This window comes from Balaenoptera musculus, chromosome 15 (genome assembly GCF_009873245.2).
Source record: "Balaenoptera musculus isolate JJ_BM4_2016_0621 chromosome 15, mBalMus1.pri.v3, whole genome shotgun sequence".
In the NCBI taxonomy this organism is placed as follows: domain Eukaryota; kingdom Metazoa; phylum Chordata; class Mammalia; order Artiodactyla; family Balaenopteridae; genus Balaenoptera; species Balaenoptera musculus.
The window spans coordinates 3,388,181-3,414,546 of record NC_045799.1 but is presented as its reverse complement, the minus strand read 5'-3'; the positions used below and the strand labels follow the sequence as shown (position 1 = coordinate 3,414,546).

The 26,366-nt window shown below is 36.6% G+C and overlaps 2 protein-coding genes across 6 annotated transcripts in view; one reads left to right on the top strand and one right to left on the bottom strand.

Moving 5' to 3' along the window:
• The window catches only part of PHACTR3 (phosphatase and actin regulator 3), a 224,610-nt gene extending 220,609 nt beyond the window's left edge, over positions 1–4,001 (top strand). For all 5 annotated transcript variants that reach the window (XM_036824252.1, XM_036824249.1, XM_036824248.1 and 2 more), the window contains 2 exons: positions 1,376–1,452; positions 3,479–4,001. In XM_036824252.1, the coding sequence (XP_036680147.1) occupies positions 1,376–1,452; positions 3,479–3,494 (93 nt within the window). In that variant the 3' untranslated portion in view covers positions 3,495–4,001. The remainder of the gene's footprint in view (positions 1–1,375; positions 1,453–3,478) is intronic.
• Positions 4,002–15,412: 11,411 nt separating this feature from the next.
• SYCP2 (synaptonemal complex protein 2) overlaps positions 15,413–26,366 on the bottom strand; it is a 55,620-nt gene continuing 44,666 nt past the window's right edge. The window contains exons 33-42 of the mRNA XM_036825166.1: positions 25,197–25,396; positions 20,909–20,999; positions 20,483–20,641; positions 19,791–19,915; positions 18,538–18,632; positions 18,341–18,440; positions 17,630–17,688; positions 17,407–17,485; positions 17,241–17,297; positions 15,413–16,229 (exon numbers count right to left, since the gene is read on the bottom strand). Of these exons, the coding sequence (XP_036681061.1) occupies positions 16,155–16,229; positions 17,241–17,297; positions 17,407–17,485; positions 17,630–17,688; positions 18,341–18,440; positions 18,538–18,632; positions 19,791–19,915; positions 20,483–20,641; positions 20,909–20,999; positions 25,197–25,396 (1,040 nt within the window). The 3' untranslated portion in view covers positions 15,413–16,154. The remainder of the gene's footprint in view (positions 16,230–17,240; positions 17,298–17,406; positions 17,486–17,629; positions 17,689–18,340; positions 18,441–18,537; positions 18,633–19,790; positions 19,916–20,482; positions 20,642–20,908; positions 21,000–25,196; positions 25,397–26,366) is intronic.

The following is a 26,366-nucleotide window of genomic DNA, read 5'->3' as shown; positions in this document are numbered from 1 at the left end:
GAAACCCAGCGAGCCGCAGTGGGGACGAGGAAGGGAGGAGAGGCAAGAGGCCCTCAGGAGACCCTCCCCGGTGTAGAGGGAGGCAGCTCTGGGCTCTGTCCTGGGCCGGTCCGGTTTGAGGTGTCTCTGGGGACCTCCTGGTCAGAGAGGTGGGGAGAGCAAGGAGGCGGTGGGGCAGAGGCTAAGGGGTGAAGCAGAGGGAATTAACACCCACCGAGCCCTCATGCTGCCCTGTACTGAGCCCAGCCTGCCAGGTATTATTTCATTTAATCCTCCAAAAGATCCCTAAGAGAGAGGTGTTATAATTATCCCTGTAGAGGTGCCATTGAACAGGTGACCAGGAGAGGCTGGGACAGGTAAGGCTTGTCTGGGGTCAGGTGCTATTGACTGGCAGAACTTAAACCCAGGAGCGTCTGTCTACACAATCTCTCCTCCCTTCCCACCTCTAGTGATTTTCAGAACTCTTAAAGCCTTTCGGAAGAGGAACATAATACATTCAGCCAGTGAGTTTGCTGGCTTTGCTAATTGTTCCTCGTTCTTCATATGCTGAGTGTGAGTCCATCAGGTTCTAAATGAATGCACGTGAGCATTGCATCCACTTGGAGGAATGCAGACAGGCTGTAGTTGGACTGACCCTCTTGGTTACCCGTGGTGGATGTGCTCAGAGGAGCCCAGCCGTGAAGGGAGAATTCAGGCATCTTTGGCAGCAGAGCTGGGAGTAGTACGTCCCTACATACTTGACGCAAAGCCTTTCCTTGCCCCAGAGGCTGTGTCTGATGTTTTTGTCTGCCCTGGTCCTGGAGGGTTTATCTGAGAGAAGCACACAATGAAAGTGGGTGTTGGGAAGCTGGAGGAGAGCCAGAAGAGAGGCCCTGAAAAGACTGAGATGCACATCTCACCCACATGTAACGGCAAGGTTATTTCTCAAATGACACAAAACAAAAATGTATTCTGAAGTTAGAGTAACTTGTTTCTAGATTATCTAATTGCTGAATTCCAAGTAAGTTCACCAAAAGCTGAACTTCACTCATTATTTCGATGTTCCTACTTTATAAGTGCCCTAAGCGTGTGCTTGATCCATCTATTATGTACCGTGGTGGGGTGGGAAAGGGGGGAGGGGTGATATCTTCCTACTCCAGCACAGCAAATAAATTCACTAAACACTTCCAGAATACCAGCTATGCACTAGCTTGGTAGGACTATAAAAATGAGTATGTAAAAGTCTAAATGCTGAACAAAAGGTTTTTTTAATCTATCACAAAATAACAAAAGCCAGCAAGTATTAGGAATGGCTCTCAATCCATAACCATGATACTACTTTCCTACGTTAACTTTTTAATGTCCTGAAAAATAACATGCAGTTTTTAAATTCCAGGCAGCAATTCGTAAAGAACTGAATGAATACAAAAGTAATGAAATGGAGGTACATGCATCAAGCAAGCATCTGACGAGGTCAGATTTCTGTTTGTATGAATTTCATGATACTTATAACATGGTATTTATTTAAAAAGAAAATAATGTCAGAAAGCACTGTGTGTTCAGGTAAAAAAATTCAGTATTTCTGCAGAGAACTGTCTTGAACAGACAGACTGCAACTCACTTGAAAGTGCTGTTCGCTCCCGTGGTTTCTTACAGGGCTTGGTGAAAGGTGGTATGCAGGAGAACAGTATTACACAGGTCGTTGTTTTATTTAAGTAGTTAATGTATATTTAAGGAAATTAGTCTCAAAGCACTGAATGTACTTTGCCTATATGTTTAATTCCCCTTCTCTAATATTCAGAACTCCCTAGTTTATAGAACTCCCTGATTTATTTATACAAATATTTATGTATTTGTTTCCTCAGCACATATTTGAGTATCACTGTGTGCCATTCTTGGTGCTGAGAATGCAACTATAAATAAGGTAAAGGAGGGTCCCGTCTTCATGGAGCTTATATTCCAGTGGGGATATATTGACCGATTCTTCCATAATCAGGACTTTTCACACAAGCGGAATATACTCTCTGTCCACGTGACCATAAACAAAAGTGGCACAGGGTGTCTTGCTGATGCTGAAGTGCTCCTTGGCTGCATGTCCTTCCAGCGTTTCCCCTTCTCGTCCATGGCCGTGACAAGTCATGATGAAGTTCTCACATACCTTTAATCCGAAAGAGGCTGCCTGTGATGCCACGAGCCTTCAGCTGCGCCAGCTGCTTTGTCATTTCTCCCTTGGTCTAGAGATGCTCAGGCCCCAAATACAAAGAGAAAGGAAATCCTGAATGGAGATACTGCCTTAAACTAAAACAATGGATTCCTTTCCTTTTCTGTTCCTCCCAAAGTGGCCACTGCAACTGTTATTTAAAAGATTACTCTCTGAGCCACTGTGGCTGCAGAAGAGAAACCAGGCACACAGAATTCCCTCCTACGTGATAGTTTTACTTTGTATATATCAAGGGAGGAAAAGGAGGTTGGAAGAGCAGGAAAAAAAATGAAGCAAGTAAATAGTTTGTTTAAAAATGTTTGTTTCCCCACCATGACTGGCATACTTTTGGGCAGGAATAAATCACCTTACTTTTGAGTGTTCAAAACACTAAAAAATGTTTAGGAAATAAACATTCTCCGTAAAACGTTCAGAGTTATTTTTAACGTTCAATTCTGTGTTAAAGAAAAAAAGATATAATTACTACATATTCTATGTATGGTAATTTCAAAATATTTAATACATTTTCTCATTATACATTATTAAAAGAGATGTTTACTAAAGATATGTATTTTTTTCTCATAAGTCCTTGATAGCTTTCTTACAGGACAGAATTTTAAGAGTGAGCCCAAAACTTAGACAACAGGAAATATGATTTTTTTTTTTTTTTTTTTTTTTTTTTTTTTGGGCGGCACTGTGCTGCATGTGGGATCTTAGTTCCCTGACCTGGGATCGAACCCGCAACCCCTGCATGGGAAGCGCGGAGTCTTAACCACTGGACCGCTAGGGAAGTCCCTGAAATATGATTTTTATACCACCACATTTTAGAATTTAATGTCAACTTTTAAAAGTGAGAACAATGTTTTTAGTCACATGAGATTTTCTTAAGTGCGTTAAACATTGCCACAAACACATTATCAACTCTACAAGAACAAAACTATAACTCTACTACTATAATATCCAATAATTTGTTGTATTAATCAATTCATTACTTCTACTGATTTAGCAGAGCTCTGCTCTTTCTGTGTACTTCAAGGGCTTACCTAGCATTTTTCAAACTAAGTTTTAGGTAGGCTTTAAGAATTCAGCATCTGATTCCTCTTGGGTTATGGCTGGGGCCCGAGCGGTGGGCGCTGTCTGCGGCTCTACACTACTTTAATCCAGGCAGGTCCATCCTCATGTTTTACCCGTTGGACCTGCGCAAAGCTTTTATAGCAACAGAATTATTTGTGGAAGGTTTTGGCAATTTTAACTTAGAAATGTGTAACCTTAAGTTATTTGTCTTTTTGTAATTTCTAGATTCCACAGGCCATAGAGATTTTCTTCTGAGAAGAATTGTGTTTAATTTTTTGATACCAACACTGAACATTCATCAGGGAACTTTCCTGAAGTTCAGCTCACGACCCCCTGCTGTGTTTGTGCGAGGAGCAGGACCACACACACAGGTGAAATCTTGGCCACACTCACCTGTAAGAGGACCAGCAGAGGACACTCTTCACTCTCTGGTGTCTGAGGAGTGTGAACTGCTGGGGTCAGTAAAGACCCCAAGTAACTCGACCAGAAGAAAACTGTTGTTTGCCTTCCCGCCTTGTTTTGCAGTTCTGCGGTGTGACCAGGGACGGCCACGTGCGTGTGCAGGGTCACTGCGCCGAGGCTCCGACCGAGGGACGTGTACGCAGTGTCTTCAGTACCATGTGGAAAAGACGTTTTTATTCTGATCACAATTAATTTGAGAACTCTTTAAGTTCGTGTTATACAAAATGACTTACTGTATTATTCTTTTTTTATATAATGTCTAACAAAAAATGCAGCTGCAACATTTTGATTCCTGTTAATTTTGTTCTTTAATTAAATGACTACTCATTGCAGGAAATTAACCTGGGTGTTACGGTTTCTTGGGGTTGGGGTGAGAGATTTTTTAGAACAGGCTGTGAAACGAGTCCAATTTTATTACTTTTGAGCCATCAGAAGCCAAACACATAAAGGAGAATTCAAACTTTTCGTGTGTTTTGTTTTGTAAATTCTGTTAGTATACGTGGTTTGTGCCTTAGAAAATCAAATTATCCTTTTCAAGTTAATTTAAGTTTATGTATCATTCAGTAATGAACCTAGAGATAAGTAATAACTTGTTGAAAAATTCTACCAAAAGGAAAATTATGCCCTCTTTAAGAGTATTTTTAATTTCATATTTGCAAACATTATTAAAAACTCTGTTGTAAGAGACAAAGGTTTAGATGGAGTGGAGATCATAAAGAGGAAACTTACCCTGGCACAAATGTGAAAGGTAATCTTGGCACAAAGGGGGAAAGTAAGTTAAATAAAAATGAATGTTCCCTGAAATACATTTTTACTTGGCTTTCAAGTAAGCATCCTCGTGAAAATGAGCCCTCCCTCCTGGTCCATCGAGGCAGGGAACACAGTGCTTGAATAAGGGCTTTGGGATCTTGCTGATCCTGTGCCCAAATCCCAGCTCTGTGCCATTCAGCAAGGTATTTATTTCCTCTGCAGGAAGCTCTCCCACCCCCTCCCCCACCCCGCCCCACCCACCCCAGACTCTCTCTCTTTCTCCTCGTCTCTCACACAACACTACTGTAATCTCTAAATGAGATAAAGGAGGGAAAGTGGCTGAAGTGCCAGCACAGTGCCCGGCACGTTCTGTCCACCGAGGGTGTGGTTGCCAGGTAGCCCTGGAGCTGCCGAACCTCGCCTGTGACTTCTTACCGCACAAGCTACCTCATTGCTCTCCTCGACTTTTCCTGTTCTGCTGCTTTAAGGCTGCAGTAGGTCAGGCGCCCATGGAAACTGCTCAACCCTTGTGGTAGCACTTTGTCCTAAGGGACTTGTGATCAATCCTAGATGCTAGCAAACATACTGTTAGTTTGTGGAATTGGGGTCTTTTATAAGAAATCACTGTATGGTAGAAAAATTCCAGCTCTACCTCTTACTTGCTGTGTAACCTTCTGTGAATCGCTTGACTTCTCTGAGCCTCAATTTCTGTGTCTATGAAATGATATCTAAATCCTTTCTAACTAGAAGCGAATCCCTTAATTTTATAAGCATTTATGTGTATGTATATATATGTATATTTAATTATATATATGTGTGTACTCTTTTAAGCATAAGCTGTTTACTTGTGGCCAGTCAACCCCCCAAATACTTATTTCTATTTAAGTACCTATTAGCTCCCTATTTTATATTTTATTCAATTTAAAATATTAATTGGAGCCAAACTGTGTAAAAATAAGATTTCAATCTCCATCACGTAGAAATATCCATATAACTGCTTACTGTGAAGCAAAGAAAGAAAAAAGGTTCCCTTATTCTAGAAATCATTCTGGCCCCCAAAGCAAAAAGGATCCATGCTTAGAAAGTAACTAAACTGCAGCTATAGTTAGAGATAGTCTGATAGATGGGACACATGTTCAGGTTTTTTTGCCCAAGTAAAGATCCATAACTAATAGATAAATAAAATTAAAAATTTACGATAAAGTACAAGATATCCAAAGGAGGGTTTTTTGGTTTGGTCCAGACTCAAGGGTTCTAAGATATCATAAAACCAGAAGACATTTTCATTGTAATCAAAATATTTGCAATGGTATCTAACGTCTATCACTGTATTTTTATTAATCATAAACTATTTCCCTAAATTGTATTTCCATATTTCATGTTCTTAGCAGGTATTACAGAGGTTGAGATAACCTAAAACTGTGAATCAAGTACGTGTATTTACTCTGCACCTACTAAGTGTATGGAATCCTGCACTAAATAAGTATATGACATGGCATCTCAAATCTCTCTCATCCTAGTTAGTTGGAGGAACAAAATTAAAAAGCAATTAATAAATCACATGGTACTGGTGATATACATGCATATGTAAATGAATTTACATATGTTGTATAAATTTGAAGAGAAAGTTTATATTCTTAAGAGCCTGAAGACTTAGAAAAAAACAATTCTGCTTTCTTATTCAATAACAATCAGATATAGTATCTGAATTATAAGAATTCTTCATGACTGCTATTAGTAGTAGTCATTAATGAGGTTTTTGTGTATTGACTTTATAAATCATTTTTATTTTAACAAAATAAAATGATTGACTATTAAAGTAAACAAAATTAAGTCATTAAAGAAATTGCTTTTAAGGAGTTTAAAAGACTTTAAAAATGTAACAGGTAATTTTGTGACAGGAAATTGAATCACGTTTCGAAGCATCAAGTTTTAAGCCAATATGATAGGGAGAACAGTACATTGTATGACTTTGTAAAAAAAGTACATTTTAAAAATTTTAAGGGGGCTTTGAAATTATGTAATTTTTGGACAATTGAAATGGATTAAAAAAAAACACCTAACATCAAGAGGTCCACCTTGTGGAAATATATGGTAATTACAAGTCTAAATTTATTCTATTATATGTTGGAAGTTTGAAAGTCAGTTTTTAGCTACATATCCACAGTTCTTCAATAGCAAAGTCCAGAAATGCAAAATTCTAATTATACTGTTAAAATTACTAGTCCCACATTATTCCAATACCCATTTACCCAGTTTTTTTTCCAGAATTTTTTTTCAGAGTTTTTCACGTGAAAGAAACATCTCAGAAGATGCCCATAAACAGCTGAACATACTGAAAGTCAGACTGACTTCAGGTCCTTCCTGTCAGGAAGGACCTAACAGTTTGCTCCAATTTTTACATTGCTCAGACTTCTATTTTAGGTGTTTATTCATAGCACTTATGATTCTTCCATGCTTACATTTTAATTCAGTATGTTAATGAACCTAGACATAAGTATGAACTCACGTATGATAACTGTGACTGAGTTAACTGTTATTAGGTGGTGCTGATGGAATGGCTGAAGAAATATCTCTAGCAACTTGGAGAGCTTCACCCTAGGCCCTGAGGTCAGAGACAGCAGAATTCGTCACCCTAGACTGCCAGTTTAAGGAGGAATTAAATGCTAGACGAAAACCACAGTCTACTGCCCACTCAAGGATCTGCTGGGCATCTATGGTATCAGGATTGGGTGGCATTTAAGTCTCTGTAGTGATATCTGTAGAGTTTAGTATTTAAGTTTCTGCCTGGCTATACTAATGCTGCAAAATTTCTTCTCTCTTCCGTGACCTTTCCCATGTGTTCTTCTGGAACAGTTACCGTTGTACAGCTCCATTTAATTGAAGTGTCGTAAACCTGCACCAACATCGTGTTAAATTGTGATCCAGGTAAGACGTATAAGTCATTAGCAACAATGCTTATTTATTTTTTAGTATGTTTGAAATAGGAAGATCAAGAAATGTTAGCTATATTAGTTAATTGACATAATCATTAACATCTACTAATGCAAAATTGATTTAAATCACTATAGTAAGATAAATTGAGGAATAAATTTTGTAGTAAAGAACAGAGAGATCTGATCTTCAAAATGTTTCTTCTAAACTAGGGGTCTTGCAGACTACAGCCCACAGACCAAATCTGCCTTTTTTTTTTTTTTTTTTTTAATGGTCTGCAAGCTAAGAATTGTTACATTTTTGAATGGTTACATTTGACATGTTTAAACAAGTACCCACATGATATCCTCAAATTTACCTTTTTGTCCTAAAACATTTACTGTATAGCCCTTTAAAAAAGTTTGCCTACTCCTGCTCTAAAAACTTTTTTTAAAGTTTAAGTAAATATATAATAGAAAATGTTGAATTACACAGAACAGTTAATTTTGTTTCTAAATAAGCTTGAAATTTTAATGTCAAATCTGTTACAAATTTCAAACTCATAAGGTCACACTGACAGTAGTTATTTGACATGCATAGAATGCACATCAAGTTAGGTAAAAATAACAAAGGCCCTATTGATATTAAAGGCAAATGTCTCATTAGTGTGACAATGAAACACTGCTCCAACTTCCGTTTATTTAAAATTATTGCTATCACAGCATAAACCAAAATTATATTATCTACAGTTCAAGATAGTATAACGTATAGATCTCATTCAACACATTTATATTCCTGAAAAAAATATTGAGTTATTTCCCTCTAGATGTTGCTTTAGAATATTTCCATTGGCTCTTTTGACCTAATACGTTTTTAAAAAAACAGAAACTAACCATTACAAATATGACATCTTCTTTGGTAATGCAGCCTGTGTACCTCTGATTTGCCTACACAATTCTTCAAAGGTGGCAATAAAATAGAAATCCATATGATTCTACATGACTGCTTTAAAAACACATAGATACCATTTTTAAGTACAAGGAGAGGGTTCATTTCTTACCTCTGTATATAGAGCTGAGCACAGTACATGTCACATAATAGATGCTCATATGGCTGGTTGACTAATACATTATCAATTTTAATAGAAATACCAACATTATACGGGATTTGAGGATCTGAAGAGTCTTAGGAGGCACATTGGCCCTCTCTGTACTTAGCAAATTCCTCCCTAGAAACACTACATCTGTTCACTCACTTATTCACACTGTGCAAGCCTACTTTTCCAGGCACTCTTTTTAGGTTCTGGAAATAGTGATGAACAAGGCAGACAAGCTTCCTGTCCCCACAGAATTTTTGAAGTATACTGTACAAGAAGAAAGGAGTAGGAAATAAGAGTGAAGAAAGAGGCAGAGGCTAGCTCATGTACAGCCTTTTAGGCCATGATATAAAGGTTGGGTTTTACGGGCACAGAAAACCTCTGGAGAGGTTCTTTGTTGTTGTTTTTTAATTCAGGTGAAAAGGAGATAACATGAAACTAACAGTGTTAAAGAATACAGTTCAATGGCATTTAATACATTCACAAAGTCATACAGCCACCACTTCTATCTAGTTCCAGAACATTTTCATCACACCCGAAGAAGACCCCATACCCTTTAGGTAGCTACTTCTCGTTCTCCCCTTACCAAACACTAATCTGCTTTCTGATTCTATGGATTTATAATTCCTGGATATTACATGTAAATTGAATCATATGTGACCTTTTGTGTCTATTTTCTTTCACTTAGCCTAATGCTTTTGAGATTCATTCACACTGTAACATTAATCAATACTTCCTTCCTCTTACGGCTGAAAAATATTCCATTGCATAGATATACTACATGTTTGTTTATTTGATGGCCATTTGGGCTGTTTCCACCTGTTAGCTATTGTGAATAGTGCTATTGTGGACATTCTTGTACAAAAGTATTTGTTAAATATCTGTTTTCAATCCTTTTGGTTATATAAGTAAGAGTGGAATTGCTGAGTCATATGATAATTCCTTGTCTAATTTTTTTTTAATTGTACAATTTTTCTTTTTTTAAAAAAATTTATTTAATTTATTTTATTTTTGGCTGCATTGGCTTCTTCTTTGCTGTGCACGGGCTTTCTCTAGTTGCGGCGAGCAGGGGCTACTCTTTGTTGCGATACGCAGGCTTCTCATTGCGATAGCTTCTCTTGTTGCAGAGCACGGGCTCTAGGCACGCGGGCTTCAGTAGTTGTGGTGCCCGGGCTCAGTAGTCGCAGCTCGCAGGCTCTAGAGCGCAGGCTCAGTAGTTGTGGCGCACGGGCTTAGTTGCTCCATGGCATCTGGGATCTTCCCAGACCAGGGATCGAACCCGTGTCCCCTGAATTGGCAGGCGGATTCTTAACCGCTGCACCACCAGGGAAGCCCCCTTGCTTAACTTTTTGAGGAACCACCAAATTGTTTTCGAGTGGCTGCATTATTCTGCATTCCCCCAGAAACGCACAAGGGTTCCAATTCCTGCACATCCTTGCCAACACTTACTTTCTGTTTTTTGATTCTAACCATCCTAGTGGGTATAAAGTTGGGATCTCATTATGGTTTTGATTTCCATTTTCCTAATGACTAATGATGCTCAGTATATGTTCATGTGTTTGTTGGACATTGGTATGTCTTCTCTGGAGAACTGTTTATCCACAGTCCTTTGCCCATATATTTTAATCAGATTGTCATTTTGTTGTTGAGCTGTATTTTTTGTATATTTTGGATACTAGACCCTAATGAGATATATGATTTGCAAATATTTTCTCCCATTCTGTAGGTTGTTCTTTTTTCCTTTTATGAAAGTATTCTTTGATGCACAAAAGTCCTTTTTTTAAAAAATATTTTGATGAAGTCCAAATTACATTTTTTTTCTGTTGCTGGTGTTTTTGGTGTCATATCTAAGAATCCATTGCCAAATCCAAGGTCATGAAGATTTACTATGTTTTTTTCCTAAGGGTTTTATAGTTTTAGCTCTTACTTTTAGGTTTTTGATCCATTTAACGTTAATTTTTATATATGATATAAGGTGAGGGAGTCCAATTTTATTGTTTGGCATGTGGCTATCCAGTTGTCCCATAACCATTGGTTGAAGAGACTATTATTTCTCCACCAAATGGTCTTGGCACCCTTGGTGAAACTCAACTGACCATAGATGAATAGGTTTATTGCTAGACTCTTAATTCTATTTCATTGCTCTGTTATGTCTGTCCTTCTGTAGGTACCATATTGTTTTGTTTTGTTTTTTTAAAGATTTATTTATTTATTTATTTATGGCTGTGTTGGGTCTTCGTTTCTGTGCGAGGGCTTTCTCTAGTTGTGGCAAGCGGGAGCCACTCTTCATCACGGTGCGCGGGCCTCTCACTATCGCGGCCTCTCTTGTTGAGGAGCACAGGCTCCAGACGCGCAGGCTCAGTAGTTGTGGCTCACGGGCCTAGTTGCTCCGCGGCATGTGGGATCTTCCCAGACCAGGGTTCGAACCCGTGTCCCCTGCATTGGCAGGCAGATTCTCAACCACTGCGCCACCAGGGAAGCCCACCATATTGTTTTAATTTAGCTTTGTAGTAAGTATGAAATTGGGAACCTGTGAGTCCTCCAACTTTATTATTCTTTTATCAACATTGTTTTGCTATGTTGGGTCCCTTCCATTTCTGTGTGATTTTTAGGATTGGCTTTTTCATTTCTGCAGAAAGGGCTTGGAATTTTGATAGGGATTGCATTAAATGTGTAGACTGCTTCAGAGAGTATTGCCATTTAACAGTGTTAAGTCTTGCAATCGGATGGGATGACCATGAGATGACCATGGGATGTCTTTTCCACTTACTTGGGTCTTCTTTCTTTCAACGTTTTGTAGTTTTCAGTGTTCGATCTTTAAACTCCTTCATTAAATATACTCCTTTTAATATGCTGCTGGATTCAGTTTGCTAGTATTTTGTTGAAGATTTTACATTTATATTCATAAGGGATATTGGTCTGTAATTTTCTTTTGTGACATCTTTATCTGACTTTGGTAGCAAGGTATCGCTGGCCTCATAGAATGAGTTAGGAATGTTCCCGTTTCTGTTTTCTGGAAGCATTTGAGAAGGACTGGTATTAATTCTTCTTTAAATGTTTGGTAGAATTCTTTGTTGGGAGGTTTTTGATTACTGATTAAATCTCTTTACTTGTTGTAAGTCTGTTCAGATTTTCTGTTTCTTCTTGAATCAGTTTTGGTAGTTAGTGTTTCTAAGAATTCATCCATTTCATACAAGCTGTCTAATTTGTTGGCATACAGTCGTTCATAATTCTCTTGTAATCCTGTTTTTGTAAGGTCAGTAGTAATATTCCCAATTTTCATTTCTGATTTTAGAAAGTTTAGTCTTCTGTTGCCCTTAGGCAATCTAACCAATGGTTTATCAATTTTCTTGATCTTTTCAAAGAATCAACTTTTTTTTTCCCCCTTCTAAATTTAGTTCATTTTAAAATTTGCTATTTTGTTCATCTTGGATTTTTTTGCATTGATTTTGATTTTTTAAAATATTGCATTAAGATATTATTTATCTTGACTGATGAATTTTTTTGGCATCCCCTTAAAATTCTGCCCCCAAGGCAAGTGCCTCAGTTCTCCTCACCTTAGTCTTGGCCCTGGGGACTGAAGCTATAGTTGGAGAGAGGGAGGGAGGTAGGTTAGATCTGGGGGAGGGGTGGATTGGGGGTGGGAGACAGCGGTGGAAGGGGGAGGCAGAGCCACCAGAAGACTTCCTTAGATTCTCTGCTTAGATGACTTCCTCAAGTCAAAGTTGGGATAACTTCCATGAGTTTGCTTATGAAGCCCCATGGCTCAGATTTGCAGTACCCCAGGAGGTGTCTTTCAGATTTTCTCCTTTTAGGGTTCCATTTCCAAGGACCTCAGACCTAGATAGGAGGGGGTTATACGCTGAGCGAACACTGACATCACGTTTCCCAAAGGACACATGGGTTTTGTGCAAACTCGGCCTTGGGCTGCAGACAATATTGACCCCATGGTTCAGGGCTGTTCAGCCAAAGGGAGGTGATGGTGGGGGAAGACGGCAAAGGTCTAGAGAGGACCTAGTCCTAGAGCAAGTGCCTCCCTCTCCTCACCCCAGGCCTTCCTTTTCTTCTCCCTGTCCCACTCAAGTGGCCCTTGGCCAGTTCCAGCTTCCAGACAGGACTCCTGGTTGGAGCCCTGGGGGTGAGTGAAGGGAAGGCAGCCAGCTCAGAGCCATGCCTGTGCCTCCCACCACGTGTGTGCCCACGGGTTGTCGCCTACTTGCTGACTGAGAAGTGATCTGTCTCATCTCTTGGAGCGAGGGCAGAGGGAGGAGAGGAGCAGGTAAAACCCAGGTCTTTATTAGCCGTAAGACCGGCAAAGATGGTTCTGGGAGGGAGGAGGGGGCCTGAGCCTGGCGAAGGAAGACTCATGATGTGTGGGATGGACATAATAGCTCAGTCTCCCTAAGGAGGCTGTGAGGAGAGAAAAGTGGGCAGGGCAGGCAGGCTCTGTGTCATCTGGGGTGTCAGTCAGGGTCCTGGCAGGAGATAAAAGACCCACTCAGCTGTCTGTGTTTGCATCACTAAGACTTAAGGAAGGACTTTCAAAGAATCAACTTTTGGTTTTATTTTGTTTTCTATTCTTTTAAAAAAAATCTCTAATATCTATTATTTCCTTCCTTCTGACAGCTTTGGGTGTAGTTTGCTCTTTTTCTAGTTCTTTAAAGTTATAAAGTTAGGTTAGTGATTTGAGATCTTCATTTTTAATGTATATAAATGTACAGCTATAAATTTCTCTGAGCACTGCTTTGGGTATGTTGCATTTTCATTTGTCCCCAAGTATTTTCTAATTTCCTTTGTGATTTCTTCTTTGACCCATTGGTTAAGAATGTATTTTCACTGGAGAGTTTTACATACGGAGTCAGAAGCATGGTATGATTTATGATTTAGCAGAACATATTGGCTGCTAAGTGCATAACGGGTTGTAAAAAGGCAAGTATGAACGCTGTAAAGCAATTTAGGAGGCTGTTGAAATTGTCTGTGAGAAATGATGTTGACACTGTCAAAGGTAGTGACAGTGGAAGTGACAAAGTATATATATGTAGAACATATTTTGGCAGTACAATCTGCAGGACTTGTTGATCGATTAACCGGCCAAAAGAAACGGAGCAATCAGGAATTACTTCTAGGTTTTGGCTTGAATAGTTGGGTGGATAAAAGTGACATTTACTGAGATGGAAGGACAGGTTTATTTTTTCTTTTCTCTGGTGGTGAGAGAGACTGCTGCTGAGAGAGAAATCGAGTTGTTTGGAGAACTGAGATGTTTATTAAAACTATCAATAAAGCAGTGTATATGACATTCTAATGTCCAAAGTAAAGGTCAGCACGTTTCTACATTTGGAAGTCATCAATACAAATGAAATTACCTAAGGAGAAGGTATAGACTGAAGTGATAGACTAGGAATGAGCCCCCTATTAAGAGGTAACAGGGAAGCCAGGAATGAGCCAAGAAAGAGAGTGGAAAATATGTGCCAGCCAAGGGGGTTTTAACTGTGGAATGGCACTGAGAAGCTGCATGAGAAGTACACAGACAAGATTTGGTAAAATAACTGGTGATTTTGATAAAAGCTGTCTCAGTGAAATTGTAGGGACAGAAGCTGGACTGAGGGGGGAGGTAGGTAAGGGGCAAATAAGAAGTGTGTAAGTTGAGATAGTAACTCGCGAAAATTCTTTTGATACGTTCTGTGTAAGGGTGAGTAGAGAATTACATAGGGAGGGCAGCAGTTAAGAGGAACTTGTTGTCAAAGTCCTTTTTAAAAATAAAATAAAAATAAAAATAAGTGTGGGCCATACACATGAGTAGAGAGAAGTCAGACAGCAGGCTTCAGAGCACTAGCAGGGGGATGAGACTGTCCTGAAATAATGAGGCTGTTCTGCCACTGGAACACGTGAGAAATCAGGAATGCCAGTACTGATGCAGGGAACATGTTAGATTTTAGGGAGAAGAGATGAGGAAAGTATGAGGTAAGGCCATCCCCTAAAAGGTAAAGAATTAAGGAAAGAGGTACTGATATACAGTAATACTCTGGAAATGCGGTGAAGGCAGTTGAACAGGGCAGAATAAGGATTACTGAGCAATGCTGTGTAGCCACTTGAAATATGTAGTCATAAATTTAAACCTTGATTATACTTCTCAAGTGATGTTCAGGTTGTGGAATGAGGGGTATGAACTAGTGGATAAAGTTGAGGAGAGGCGAGAGACGATTATTTTGGACTAAGGACTCTAGAATCGGTAAGGAAAGAAGGAAGGACAAGAAGGGTAACTAACAGGCATAGCAAAAGAGTGGTGGAGTAAACAGCCTGGGACTACTCTACTCTAGAAAGCAGGCTGGGGTGATGACGTTTGAAGTTGAGATACAGGGCACAACTATGGTCATGGCAAGGTCACAGCAGAACGGTTTAAAGAGCTGGGAGGAAGGAGGAGCCTGGGTTGGATTACACATACAGCACAGTATGGGAATTAGTATAATGTATTATTTAGGAGCCTTGGAAGTCTGGCCAAGGATGAGGCAAACAAGGATGTGTGTCACGATGGGACTGATTCTAAAGAAGTCTCACAGGGCAACACGGAGTTTCAACTCCTGAGTAGTAGTTAATATTACAGCAGACCTGTCACTTTCTTGACATAGAATCCCTGCTACCCTATATCAATCAATCAGTAAATCTTAGCTGATGCTAGCAATGGGATAAAGCTAAGATGTGAAGGGTTTTCCTTTGCTTATCTAGACTAAGAAGCCTTTACCACTGTATTTAAATACCAGTAATATCCAAATACTCTGCTACCATGAAGCAGGTAAGTGCGACAGTGAGTGAGGCTGCGTGGTGTTATACTTCAGATGTCTGATTGATTGGAGGATATTTTGCTTGATCCAATGTTCATAAAACAGGAAAACGATTTATAAAGTAAAATAATTGTATAAAATCCCAGTGACAGCATTTATTTCAACTTTATTATACAATTAAAGCAAATAAATGTATACTCATTTTTATACATTAATCTAGCAAAATATTATTACAGTGAACACTAGGGCTTAAAAAGTACTTGTCAAAACAGCCTGCTGTGAGTTAATACCATTTTAATTCTAGATAGACATGTTAACTATTTTAGGCTAGTTAGTGCCTTCTAATACAATGGAGCCATAACTGAATAAATATACTCTCCAACAGTGTGCTGAAAGTACTGATTTACACTCAGGGAAGCATTTTAAATCAGACTCCTCCCCCTTCTATGCATCACTAAATTTTTATTACTTGTATATTCTGAACTAGTAAATTTTAATAATACTTTATATTTATTTAGTTCAAACTTTTAAAATATATTTTATATGATAAATTTTAGTTTATTAAAGAAATAACTAGTTTATGAGTATAGTTAACTTGGCAATATTTGTCTCATGCAAATATTACTATAAAAACAAGCCAATTTCTTGTACTGATTGGTTTCCCAAAGCTTTCTAAAAAAAAGAGTAGTATTGTACAGACAAAAGTCTTTGGGTCTCAAGAGTCATGTTATAGTGACTGTAGGTTCTTTCTCATCCATTAGAGGACATTTCTTTGAATTCAGAGGTTCCTACAAAGGTACTCTTGCCTGGGTGACATGTATTTTCTTTGTAGAGCTACTCTGGTATTCCTCAGCTATACACACAAAGGAATAACTGGATAAAACTTGTTGATAACTAGACATCACACATTGTTTCTTTCATGAGCCATGAATAATGACATCAATCCTCTGCGTACATTAAGAAGCTCCTCTTCTTGCTATGGCCAAGAAAAAAAAGATCACACTTTGGTAGTTTTACAGTGAAACTTTAAAATCTAATAAAATAGAAAAAAATCAAGATATTATGAATAAAGTTATTATGTATCAGTGTTCGTTCTATCCAATTCCCCAGGGTCTGTTCCTAGATAGCTACAGAATTATGTGCTTATTACTGATATTTTAGATATATTTAGATGAATTTAGATGATCAGTTGACAGAAGACCTCATCTTTTAAACCCCAAATCAATGAAATTTATTTTTTACTTTCTTCCTTTAAATATCAAATCTATAGTCTGGAGAAGAACTTCAGCAAGAATCAGTCTAGTTAGTTAGCTTATGTGCTTTAAGCTGAACTGGCTTAGCCACACATCCTGGTCCTCTGCTATATATCAGCATACTGGTTCTATTAAAATTTAATAAAAGTGTATTAAAATATCCTGTATCAAAGATTAGTACTAAAATATACATAGAAATGCCTCCATCTTTGAGAAAACACCAAAGGCATGTTCACTTGGAGAAGTACCTTTAGACAACTTCCCCCCTCCCCAACCCCTGATTGCAGTTGCTGGTCTACTAGACCTTTGGAAAGCCAGCTACTTTTATCCCCAAATCTAAGTAAATGAAGTTTTGTCCAAGTAGACGATAGTTCTGTCTGGGTAGCTCTGCCTGACACAGGACTTAAGACACATCAGGACTGCTGCAGTGCATCGTGCTTAGATACATACAAAGAAATCATTCTTCTAGCTTGTTTTTAAATTTCTAAATCCACCTTTTCTTCCTTAGGAGAGGGACTCATTATTTAAATCATCCCTATTTTTCTACTGTAAATTTGCTCCCATTTTAATTTTAAAAACTTAAAGAACTAAAAGAACCCCAGTGGGGCTAAAAAACTGGCTTCTCTCAATCCAAAAAGACAGAAGAAAAACCTGTGGAAGAATTTCCCATTTATATATATAAAAGCATGACTGATCATTCCATTTGAAAAACCCAAACTAGATAGCTGATTTACCATTTCCTTAAGAAGTCTGTCTTGCAGCATTTTCATGTTTTCTTTCATCAGACACATCTGTGAATAAATAATTTCCCCCATGAAATTTACTATAAAATTTTCACAGCAAAAAGACAAGTTAGACTAATATTGAGAGAGATTATATATAAAAATATAAAATTTATACCTCAGATGTAAAAATAGTTTCTTCATAATCAGTGTTGTAGAAGACATTCTTTTCCAATGAAGCTTTTAAAAGGTGAAGTCTAACGAATACAATAATGAAAGTTACCTTTGTATTTTAATTAAATTAAATTGCTATAATATAGTATATATAATTTTAATTTCAAACTATTATAATAAAAAAATCTAATGTTATAGATTCTAATCATTAAGAATGTCATACTAACCTCTGCTGTTCACTTTTTTGATAGGCACTGAACTTCTGAAACACCTTTTCCCAAAAGCCCTAAATTTCGAAATACAAAACTAGTTATAGTATAATTATGACTAAAAATTAAAACTTAGCAGAATTTACTGTATTTATATGACTCCTAATTTAAAAAACAACTTGGCTATATGCTAAGAATATTGCAGATGTCATATACTCTTTCAGATTAAAAAAAAAATTGAAAGCAAACTCTTTCAGACTTTCTCCTTTATTATCAAAGGTATTCATCATCAACTTTATATATATATTTACTGAAGTATAGTTGATTTACAGTGTTTCAGATGTACAGCAAAGTGATTCAGTTATACATACATATATATATTCTTTTTCAGATTCTTTTCCATTACAGGTTATTACAAGATATTGAATATAGTTCCCTGTGCTATATAGTAGGTCTTTGTTGTTAATCCATTTTATATATAGTAGTGTGTATCTGTTAATCCTAAATTCCCAATTTATCCCTCCCCCACATCATAAACTTAAGTCTGTATTTTTAGTGTATGTATATGAAACTAACTAAAAATCTAAGATAAAACTAAATTATGTTCTAAAAAACAAAAACCTTTATGATGGTGTGGTCTAAAAGCAGAAGGTTAACAGAAGTTTTCCTGAGTGTAGCTCTTTAAAAATGAGGTTTTAAAATTATTTTTAAACTCTTAAAAGCACAAACCACAAATTCTTTCTCCAAATCTTTTAAAGACTGTGAATCTTTTTCAAAATTCTCCAGCTCCTCTATGATGATGAATTGGAATTTGTCAAGTTTTTTGATCCTATTAAAGAAACAAAATGAGATTATTTTTTTTAAATGATAGCACTTACTTATAGCACAGCACTTAGAATATTTCAGAAGGGATTTTTAGCACAGACCTATACTCCTGAATCTGATGGTTCATTGTTTTTACATGTTGTTGAGCCGTTTTCCAAGACTGCTTAGTAAAATAATCCATCATTTTGTGGCGGATCTGAAAAATACTCAATTTTAACTTGAAAAATCTTTACAAAATTAATAATCTAACCAAGACTATATTAAGGCCAAAGCCTTTTCCATGAAATATAAATGCCTAAGAAGAACTTAGAAAAGTGAAAAATTAAAAACTCAGTGATCTCAACTGAAGTGTTAATAAATAAGCTCAGTCAGAGCAGGGCCTAGTTCCACCAGGAAGGCTCTGACTGAGGGTTGGAATTGGTAATTATTTTCATAAGTACATGACATTCTACATTTACAAAAATGCTAGTGATTATAATTCCCTTCAGGAACACAGCATAAGAGTCACACTCAAAGTTATTTATTACCACTTTTCATAAAAACATATATTCGCAGCTAGTCACAGATGTGTAACAGAATATATGAATCAGGGCTTCTCTGTTTAGATGAGATTGACCTTGGATAAATCAAATCAAAACAAAAGAAATGTACAGAATCTTAAATAATTTCAGATTTTACCCATGAAGAGATGAAAAAGGCAAAGAAGAGATAGGGCTGATAACCTGTGCAGAAAAATATCTTCTCTTAACAGGAGGGCAAAAAGAGCTGTCTACTCTAAATATAGGCATGTGAGAAAAAGAGATAGGTGGAGAAACAATAATAATTAAAACTTATTTTATAAAGTGTTTTTGTAAACATCACCTCGTTGGAACCTCAGTAACTAAGGATATGTAAGTACAGAACTGGTGAAACAAAGTGAAATGGATTTCTCTGACTGAGGTTGCTCATCCTCTATACTTTAATATAGTACCCTCACAAGCAGTCACTGCTATGGAGATTAAAGAATGTATTAAAAAGACTAGGCATGAAAAGAAAATCGTTCAGAAAAAGAAAAAGAAAAATCACAGAAGACTCAAAATGTTAAACTGAAAAAGAAAATAGGACAAAGAGACAGAACCCATAGAAAAAGAAAGAATACAAGTAATGCACAGATTTTAGAAAAGGAACTGGGCTCATGAGATAATAAGGCTTTTCGCCTAGGAATCATTCCAATTTTTCACCAGTACATGAGGAAAAGGTGAGTTCATGAAGAAGTGTTTTGTTGCCAAAGGGTCAAACTGACAGTCTAGTAGAAAGTGTGGCATATTGTCATGTTATTGGGTGTAAATATAAATCATAAAGAATGACAACTCACATGAACTTTCCTCCTAAATTCTGTATTGAGCTCCTCACACATCGTCCCTACACCTGAAATTTCAGTTTCCCAGTTCTCCCCAGGAATAGAAAAGTCATTTGATAATGGAGATATACTTTCAGACACTGAAAAATGAAGACAATCAGCCAAAATTAAGATATGCATTGTTACAAATTTAGCATTATTTGTCATGAGGCTGAGAACAAATCTATCTTATTTTTAGATTCTATATGTAATCTAAGGATTATAAAATCAAAGACAGACTACTGTATTTTTCATTTAAAATATTATTTTGACTTATTAAAAAAACCTTCTAGCATGGGAATTAAGGCAGAAACAGTAACATTAAAATGGAACATACTTGGACTGATTTTTTAAAAAAAACTAGTTCTTAACTGCTTCTACATTATTAACCCAAGTATTCAGTGACACACTCATCTATCAGTAAATTCATACTCTAGTAAGACTTGTCTGTGGTAATCAGTGACAGAATGATGAGGGAGATTTATGAGTAAAAAGACCCCTACTATAACATTACTCAGGTAAAGTGAACTTTGTGATAAAGCATTATCCTTGGATTTATCCAAAGTTATCTTTACAAAGGAATTTGTTTTGTGAATAGAACCACTCAAGATCTAAGAAACCATTTTCAAAAATAAATGCATTCTGACTTAGGCATTTGCTCTACCTACCTTTGCAAGTGTGATGATCTGCACCTTCTCCTTTAGACAGTTTCTTGGGAAGCAAGTTTGCTCTTTCTTCTTCTTCTTCTTCTTCCAATTCTGCTTCACCAGGATTACTTAGATTGTCTTCTATGTACATTCGTTTGCGACTAAGATGTTGTGTAGGGCCTTAGGAACAGTTAAAAAGTAATTAACAGTGCTACAATCTTAATTACAAATACCTAATATATACTTGCTTTTATAAAAAAAGGCCTTTGTTTCCATTATCTGTATAGTTTTAGGTAACTGTGCATTAAATTCTCTCTATTGTACTTACTTTCATTTTAACATTAACTAAATTGACTTAAAATATATAATTTCCTCAGATGAAATTTCACAGTAGTATTTTGGTGATTAACATATGTTTTTTAAAAAGCAACTCTTTTGACTACAAACCTGATACATGAGTGGAGTCATAGGACGTGCCACACCATATTTTCTCTCTTCCTTCACTAGACATGGATAATGGAGATGCTGAATGACTTTCCTAAAGTATGTATCAGAAATAGGAAAAAAATTCTGTAATTACTCTTGGATTCACCTTTGACCATCTTTCTCAAACCCTAAAGACAGTAAATTGCAAATGCTATCAATTCTTTTTTTTCAGATTGTTTTGTTTCTATACCTTTTTTATGTCTCACACTACCATGCATTTACCTAAATTCTTATGTTAACCTCAATCTTAAATTACAGCAATAGTTTTGAGCTGGCTTTTTTAAACTACTCCTACTTTTCAGTTCTTCCTTATTAGGATTTTGATTTCTTTATTTGAGTCAGGAAATGGGAAGCCATAGAAAAGAAAAGTCTAAGCTATATCTTTAAGCCATATTTTTGTCCTCTAACCTTGTGTCTTACTGTTTCAATACACAAGTTTGTTACAGTCAAATTAGTCTTTTTCCTGTTTTATGAAAATGCATGTCCACTTCCGGTGGTCCTTCTGTACTTAGGTCACTGCTGCTTCTCCAGTCGGTCTGTATATACCAACCTATCCACTTAGGTCCAGGTCAAAACCCAGCCCACTCCAAGCTGTAAAATTCTATCTTAACATTCTGTATTTTATAGGTTATTAAAATATTTTTGTTGATGGATTGGTGGACTTCTGTAGTGGAAAAAAAGCTCACCCAAATTCCTGTATGATCATGAAACCAGAAAGTCCTAATTATAAATATGTCAGTGGTTTAGCAGTGATAGCCTATTTAAGACCATCTCATTTTAAAAATTTCAACTTTTTTTCTATGATCAAACCATCCTACATATTTTAAACATCACATTTTCAGATAATAACCATTGAAAAATACTAAATTATAATAACTATTACTAAAGGCCCATAATCTGATTCTTATAAGAACCAACTTAGTTTAAGGAAAGCTTGATGGATACACTACCATATATACCCCTCTTTTGCTTCAAATATGATTTTCATATTTGGAGGTTCAATTTCCATAAATTTTTTCTGACCTATAACTGCTTACATCTGAATAGCTGTTGCAATTTTTGTATTTCCTGTATAAGTACACTCCTCCCTCAGTATCTGCGGGGCGGATTCGGTTCCAGGACCCCTTACAAATATCGAAATCCACTGATGCTACCGTCCCATATATAAAATAGTGATCCACAGTTGGTTGAATCCACAGATGTGAAACCGATGGATATGGAGGGCCAACTGTACCACAGAATTTATATTGTTTCTATTCACAATAGTATTATTCTTAACTGGGCTATGAATGAACAAGACACACAGAAACCCAAAGGAAGTTAGAAAACTAAAGTAAGAAAAACACAACAACATTAAACCAAACTACTTAAATTTTGAGGGAGTAACTCATTCACTACTAAAACTCAACACCCATTCATAACTGAAAAAAAGGCACTTAAACAATTAGAACATTAACCTGATAACAAATATCTACCAAAAACTATTGATAAGCATGCATGGTAGTATGGTATCTATTTAGCACTGCTCTACAGGTCATAGTAACCTTAAAAATGAAAAGACCATGCAGTATAAGGACTGGAAGAGAAAATGCAAAAATTACCATTAAAAAAAAGTTTATGATTATCTATATTCAAAATACAAGAGAATCTAGGCAGGCGATTATGAGAGAATTTGCCAAGGGTGTGGGGACATATAAAAATCAGTAGTGTTTCTACACAAAAGCAAAAAGTTAAAAATCCAGAAAACAATTGTTTTAAAGTTTTTTTTTTACGTACAGTAAAGAAAAAGGCCCATTAAACACTGCAGAAGTACAACTTTCTTTGTGGAAGATTTGACACAACTTTGTTGGAAATAAGACCAAAAAGTAGAGAGAAAAATGAAATATGTCGATGAGAAATCTCAGTAACGATACTGGGAAATGGCAATTCTTCCCTTAGACAAACTAATCCTAAGTTTTATCGGACAACTATAGGGCCAAGAGAATTTAGAAGCAGAATGAGATGAGGGTGAGGATGGGGGTGGTGAAACCCCTGTAAGCATAAAACTACACTAATTGAAGCAATGTTGTATTAGCTCGAAGACAGACAGGCACTGTTCTATATTTTACTGGCCAAACAGCTGACCCATGTGGTTGCCAAGGCTGTGACCAAACTGGCATCACAAATGATGGAGAAAGGAGGGGTATCCAATGCATGATGTTGCACTAATTCACTATCGATATGCAAAGAGGAAGCCTAGGAAGATGGAAAACCTCAAAGTTAAAACTAACATCTGTACAAGAAAGGAAAATATTTTTATGACAATAACTGAGGGAAGGATTTCTTGAAGAACAAAAGATTGGTAAATTTCATTAGATCATATTTTGATTTAACTAAGTGAAAAGACAGCTACATACTAGAAAAAGAATGTCTGGGGGGCTTCCCTGGTGGCACAGTGGTTGAGAATCTGCCTGCCAATGCAGGGGACACGGGCTCGAGCCCTGGTCTGGGAAGATCCCACATGCCGCGGAGCAACTAGGCCCGTGAGCCACAACTACTGAGCCTGCGCGTCTGGAGCCTGTGCTCCGCAACAAGAGAGGCCGCGATAGTGAGAGGCCCGCGCACCGCGATGAGGAGTGGCCCCCCGCTCGCCGCAACTAGAGAAAGCCCTCGCACAGAAACGAAGACTCAACACAGCCAAAAAAAAATAAAAAAATAAAAATAAAAAAAAAGCCTGCATTGTATATAACCAATAAAGAATTAATCTCCAGAATATAGTAAGAACTCCTACAAATTTATAGGAAAAATCAAACTATGCAATTTAAAAATTAGAAAAAACAGTTTACAAAGTAGCCAAAAAATATGAAAATACTGATGCTGCTGTTAATCTGAAAGATGCAAATTAAAGTCAGATGCACTTTACACTCATCAGATGGGCAAAAAAACTGTAGAAAAATGGGCACACCACGTAGCATTGTTGGAGAGTGTAAGCTGGTACAACTAATTTATATAGCAAATTTCCAATACCTAATTAAGAGTCAACAGTAAATGGGAAACACAATGTCTCCTGTAAATGTCCAGCCAATAAATATGTAACAATTAAAATTCCATCTAGCACAGATCGCATCAAAGCAGGTGGGTGGGGATGACCTAGGTGTTGAGATTTGCAAGATGGGATACTAAAGGGAGAAAGGATTCAAGGAAAGGAGGGATGACAGAGCAATACTGAGAAAGGACCATGGGATGATGGTCTAGTGGGAAACGGTTTTAAATTGTGGTCTGTAGAAATTAAGAGTCTTGCAAAGGTGCTTTTGGGGGGTTATCAGAGAGGGAGGGCGGTGTGTAGGCCACGGTTTAGACCCATCTGCTTTAAACAGCATAACTGCATTTTTATTTTTATGTTTGGCACACTGAAGGTTTCATATAAGATTCTGTTTGGCAGTCAGTTCTGTAGCTTTATCACTACTTCAAAATTCTCCAAATTAAGCCATCTATAGAGCCCAAGCCAAGGAGGTGAGGTGGGTTTTGTAAACTGGTACCATAGTACAAACAACTTAAGAAAAAAAAAAAGCAGAATTCAAACTACAAACTACTCCTCATAGACATTATATTTTTAGCTACACTCCCTCACTTTGACCCATAATTGATTCCTTTCTCTAATACCTTTTTAAAAGACTTTTGAGCATATGTACATATTTTATTAATAAGAAATGGTACATATAACAATACATGAGCAGCAGAATAAAGACTTTTTCAATATACCATTACGTTAATATTCATGCCATTTAACTACTAAAGTTCCTTTACAAATCTCTAAAGCAAATGCTATAGTTATACTGTTTTCAACTATATTCTTTGTCAGTTTGCTTTGCCAACTTGTGATTTAGTAACTAAAAGGTTACAGACTTCGAGTTATGGTGAAACCAGAAAGAAGTGCCTGTGTTGCAGGAATAAGCCTGTTCCAACCTAGGAAATGTAGTTCTGACATGTAGACAAATAAGTAGTACCTCTTTGGAAGTGATTGTTCCTATCACAGAATTCTTATCAGTACTCTGTACTTCTCATACCACTACATCTTTCTCCTGTATGTATCAGTCTGTTAGTTCACTGAGGCTGTTTTACTTATTGGTAGGTTCCTTCTCGCCCCCAGACCAAACTCAAAACCTTAAATAGACAAGCACTGTATATCTGATTAAGATTAGAGGCAAATGATTTACTCCCTTCAGGTATATCTAATAAAGGAAAAAATATATATACATTTTTTCCTTACCAAAAAGAATGATCGTGGAATTGGTGAGCAACTTTCTCTTGTACATAGTAAATTCTTCTCACTGTTCTTGGGTGACTTTATTGGACTTCCAACTCCACTGTTTAAGGATTCAGGTGATGAAATTTTTGGACAAGGTGATACTGGTTTTGTTATACAGCCATAATCCTGAGTAAAATCCCTTTCTGTTATTTTCTCTATACCTATATTGCCTCACAAAACACAAACAAAAAGAGATGGCAGGTGTTAATCACTGACGTCTTTAGAAGTAGTATTATTAATTTAAATTCTAAAAAATATAGTAATTTATCAAATCCTCAAATCTTAGCTGTATTTAGAAAGGATAAATGTTCAATAAATCAAGATAAAATTAAGTGTAAAATATTTTTATAAGACTTTGAAAAATATTAATGGCTCAATTTAAAACAAAATTGTAACTATAAGAACTTTCAAAACATTTTCAAACACCAATATCTATAGTATGGGCTGCACTATAATGACCAACCTAATTATTATCTTGAGTATTTTGACACCAGTACTGATATATATTAAAGTCACAGAATTTTATGGTTAGAAATGGCTTGGGAAATCATCTGGTCTACATCCTTTATATATAGATGAGAAAATTCATGGCTGAATTAAGTCTTAGTATAAATGAATTCTCAGACAGACAGTTTTCAGATCAAATCAGGGCATGTGCATCTGTCTTCTGAATGTGTGCTTATCTGAGATGACAGTGGTCCCAAGCATTATGAAAATACTCTAGAAAAGAACAAAGTAGCTACTTTAGAGGAAATGTACATTAACTGGTGTTGAATGGTCTTGAATTTTAGCTAAAATGACAGACACTTAGAAATGTTTTAAAATATCCATAAAGGGAAATGAAAAAGATATTAAAAGTAGAAACTTATAGTTTCTATACTAGAAAAATATATACATATACCAGAGCTCCAAAGAATAAATTTTTTCTTTCCCAATTATTTTTAAATAAAAGCAAAACTTTAATTGTTTATGAAGATAATCCACTACAGGTCCAAAGATTGGCCATGATATTTCTTGGAGAATTTTGTCAATGAAATATAAAAATGAGAAAATAGAAATTCCCATCATTATTTCCCTCTTATTAAATATATTTTGAGCTAAAAACATAAATGTTTATTCAAGCTTTCACAT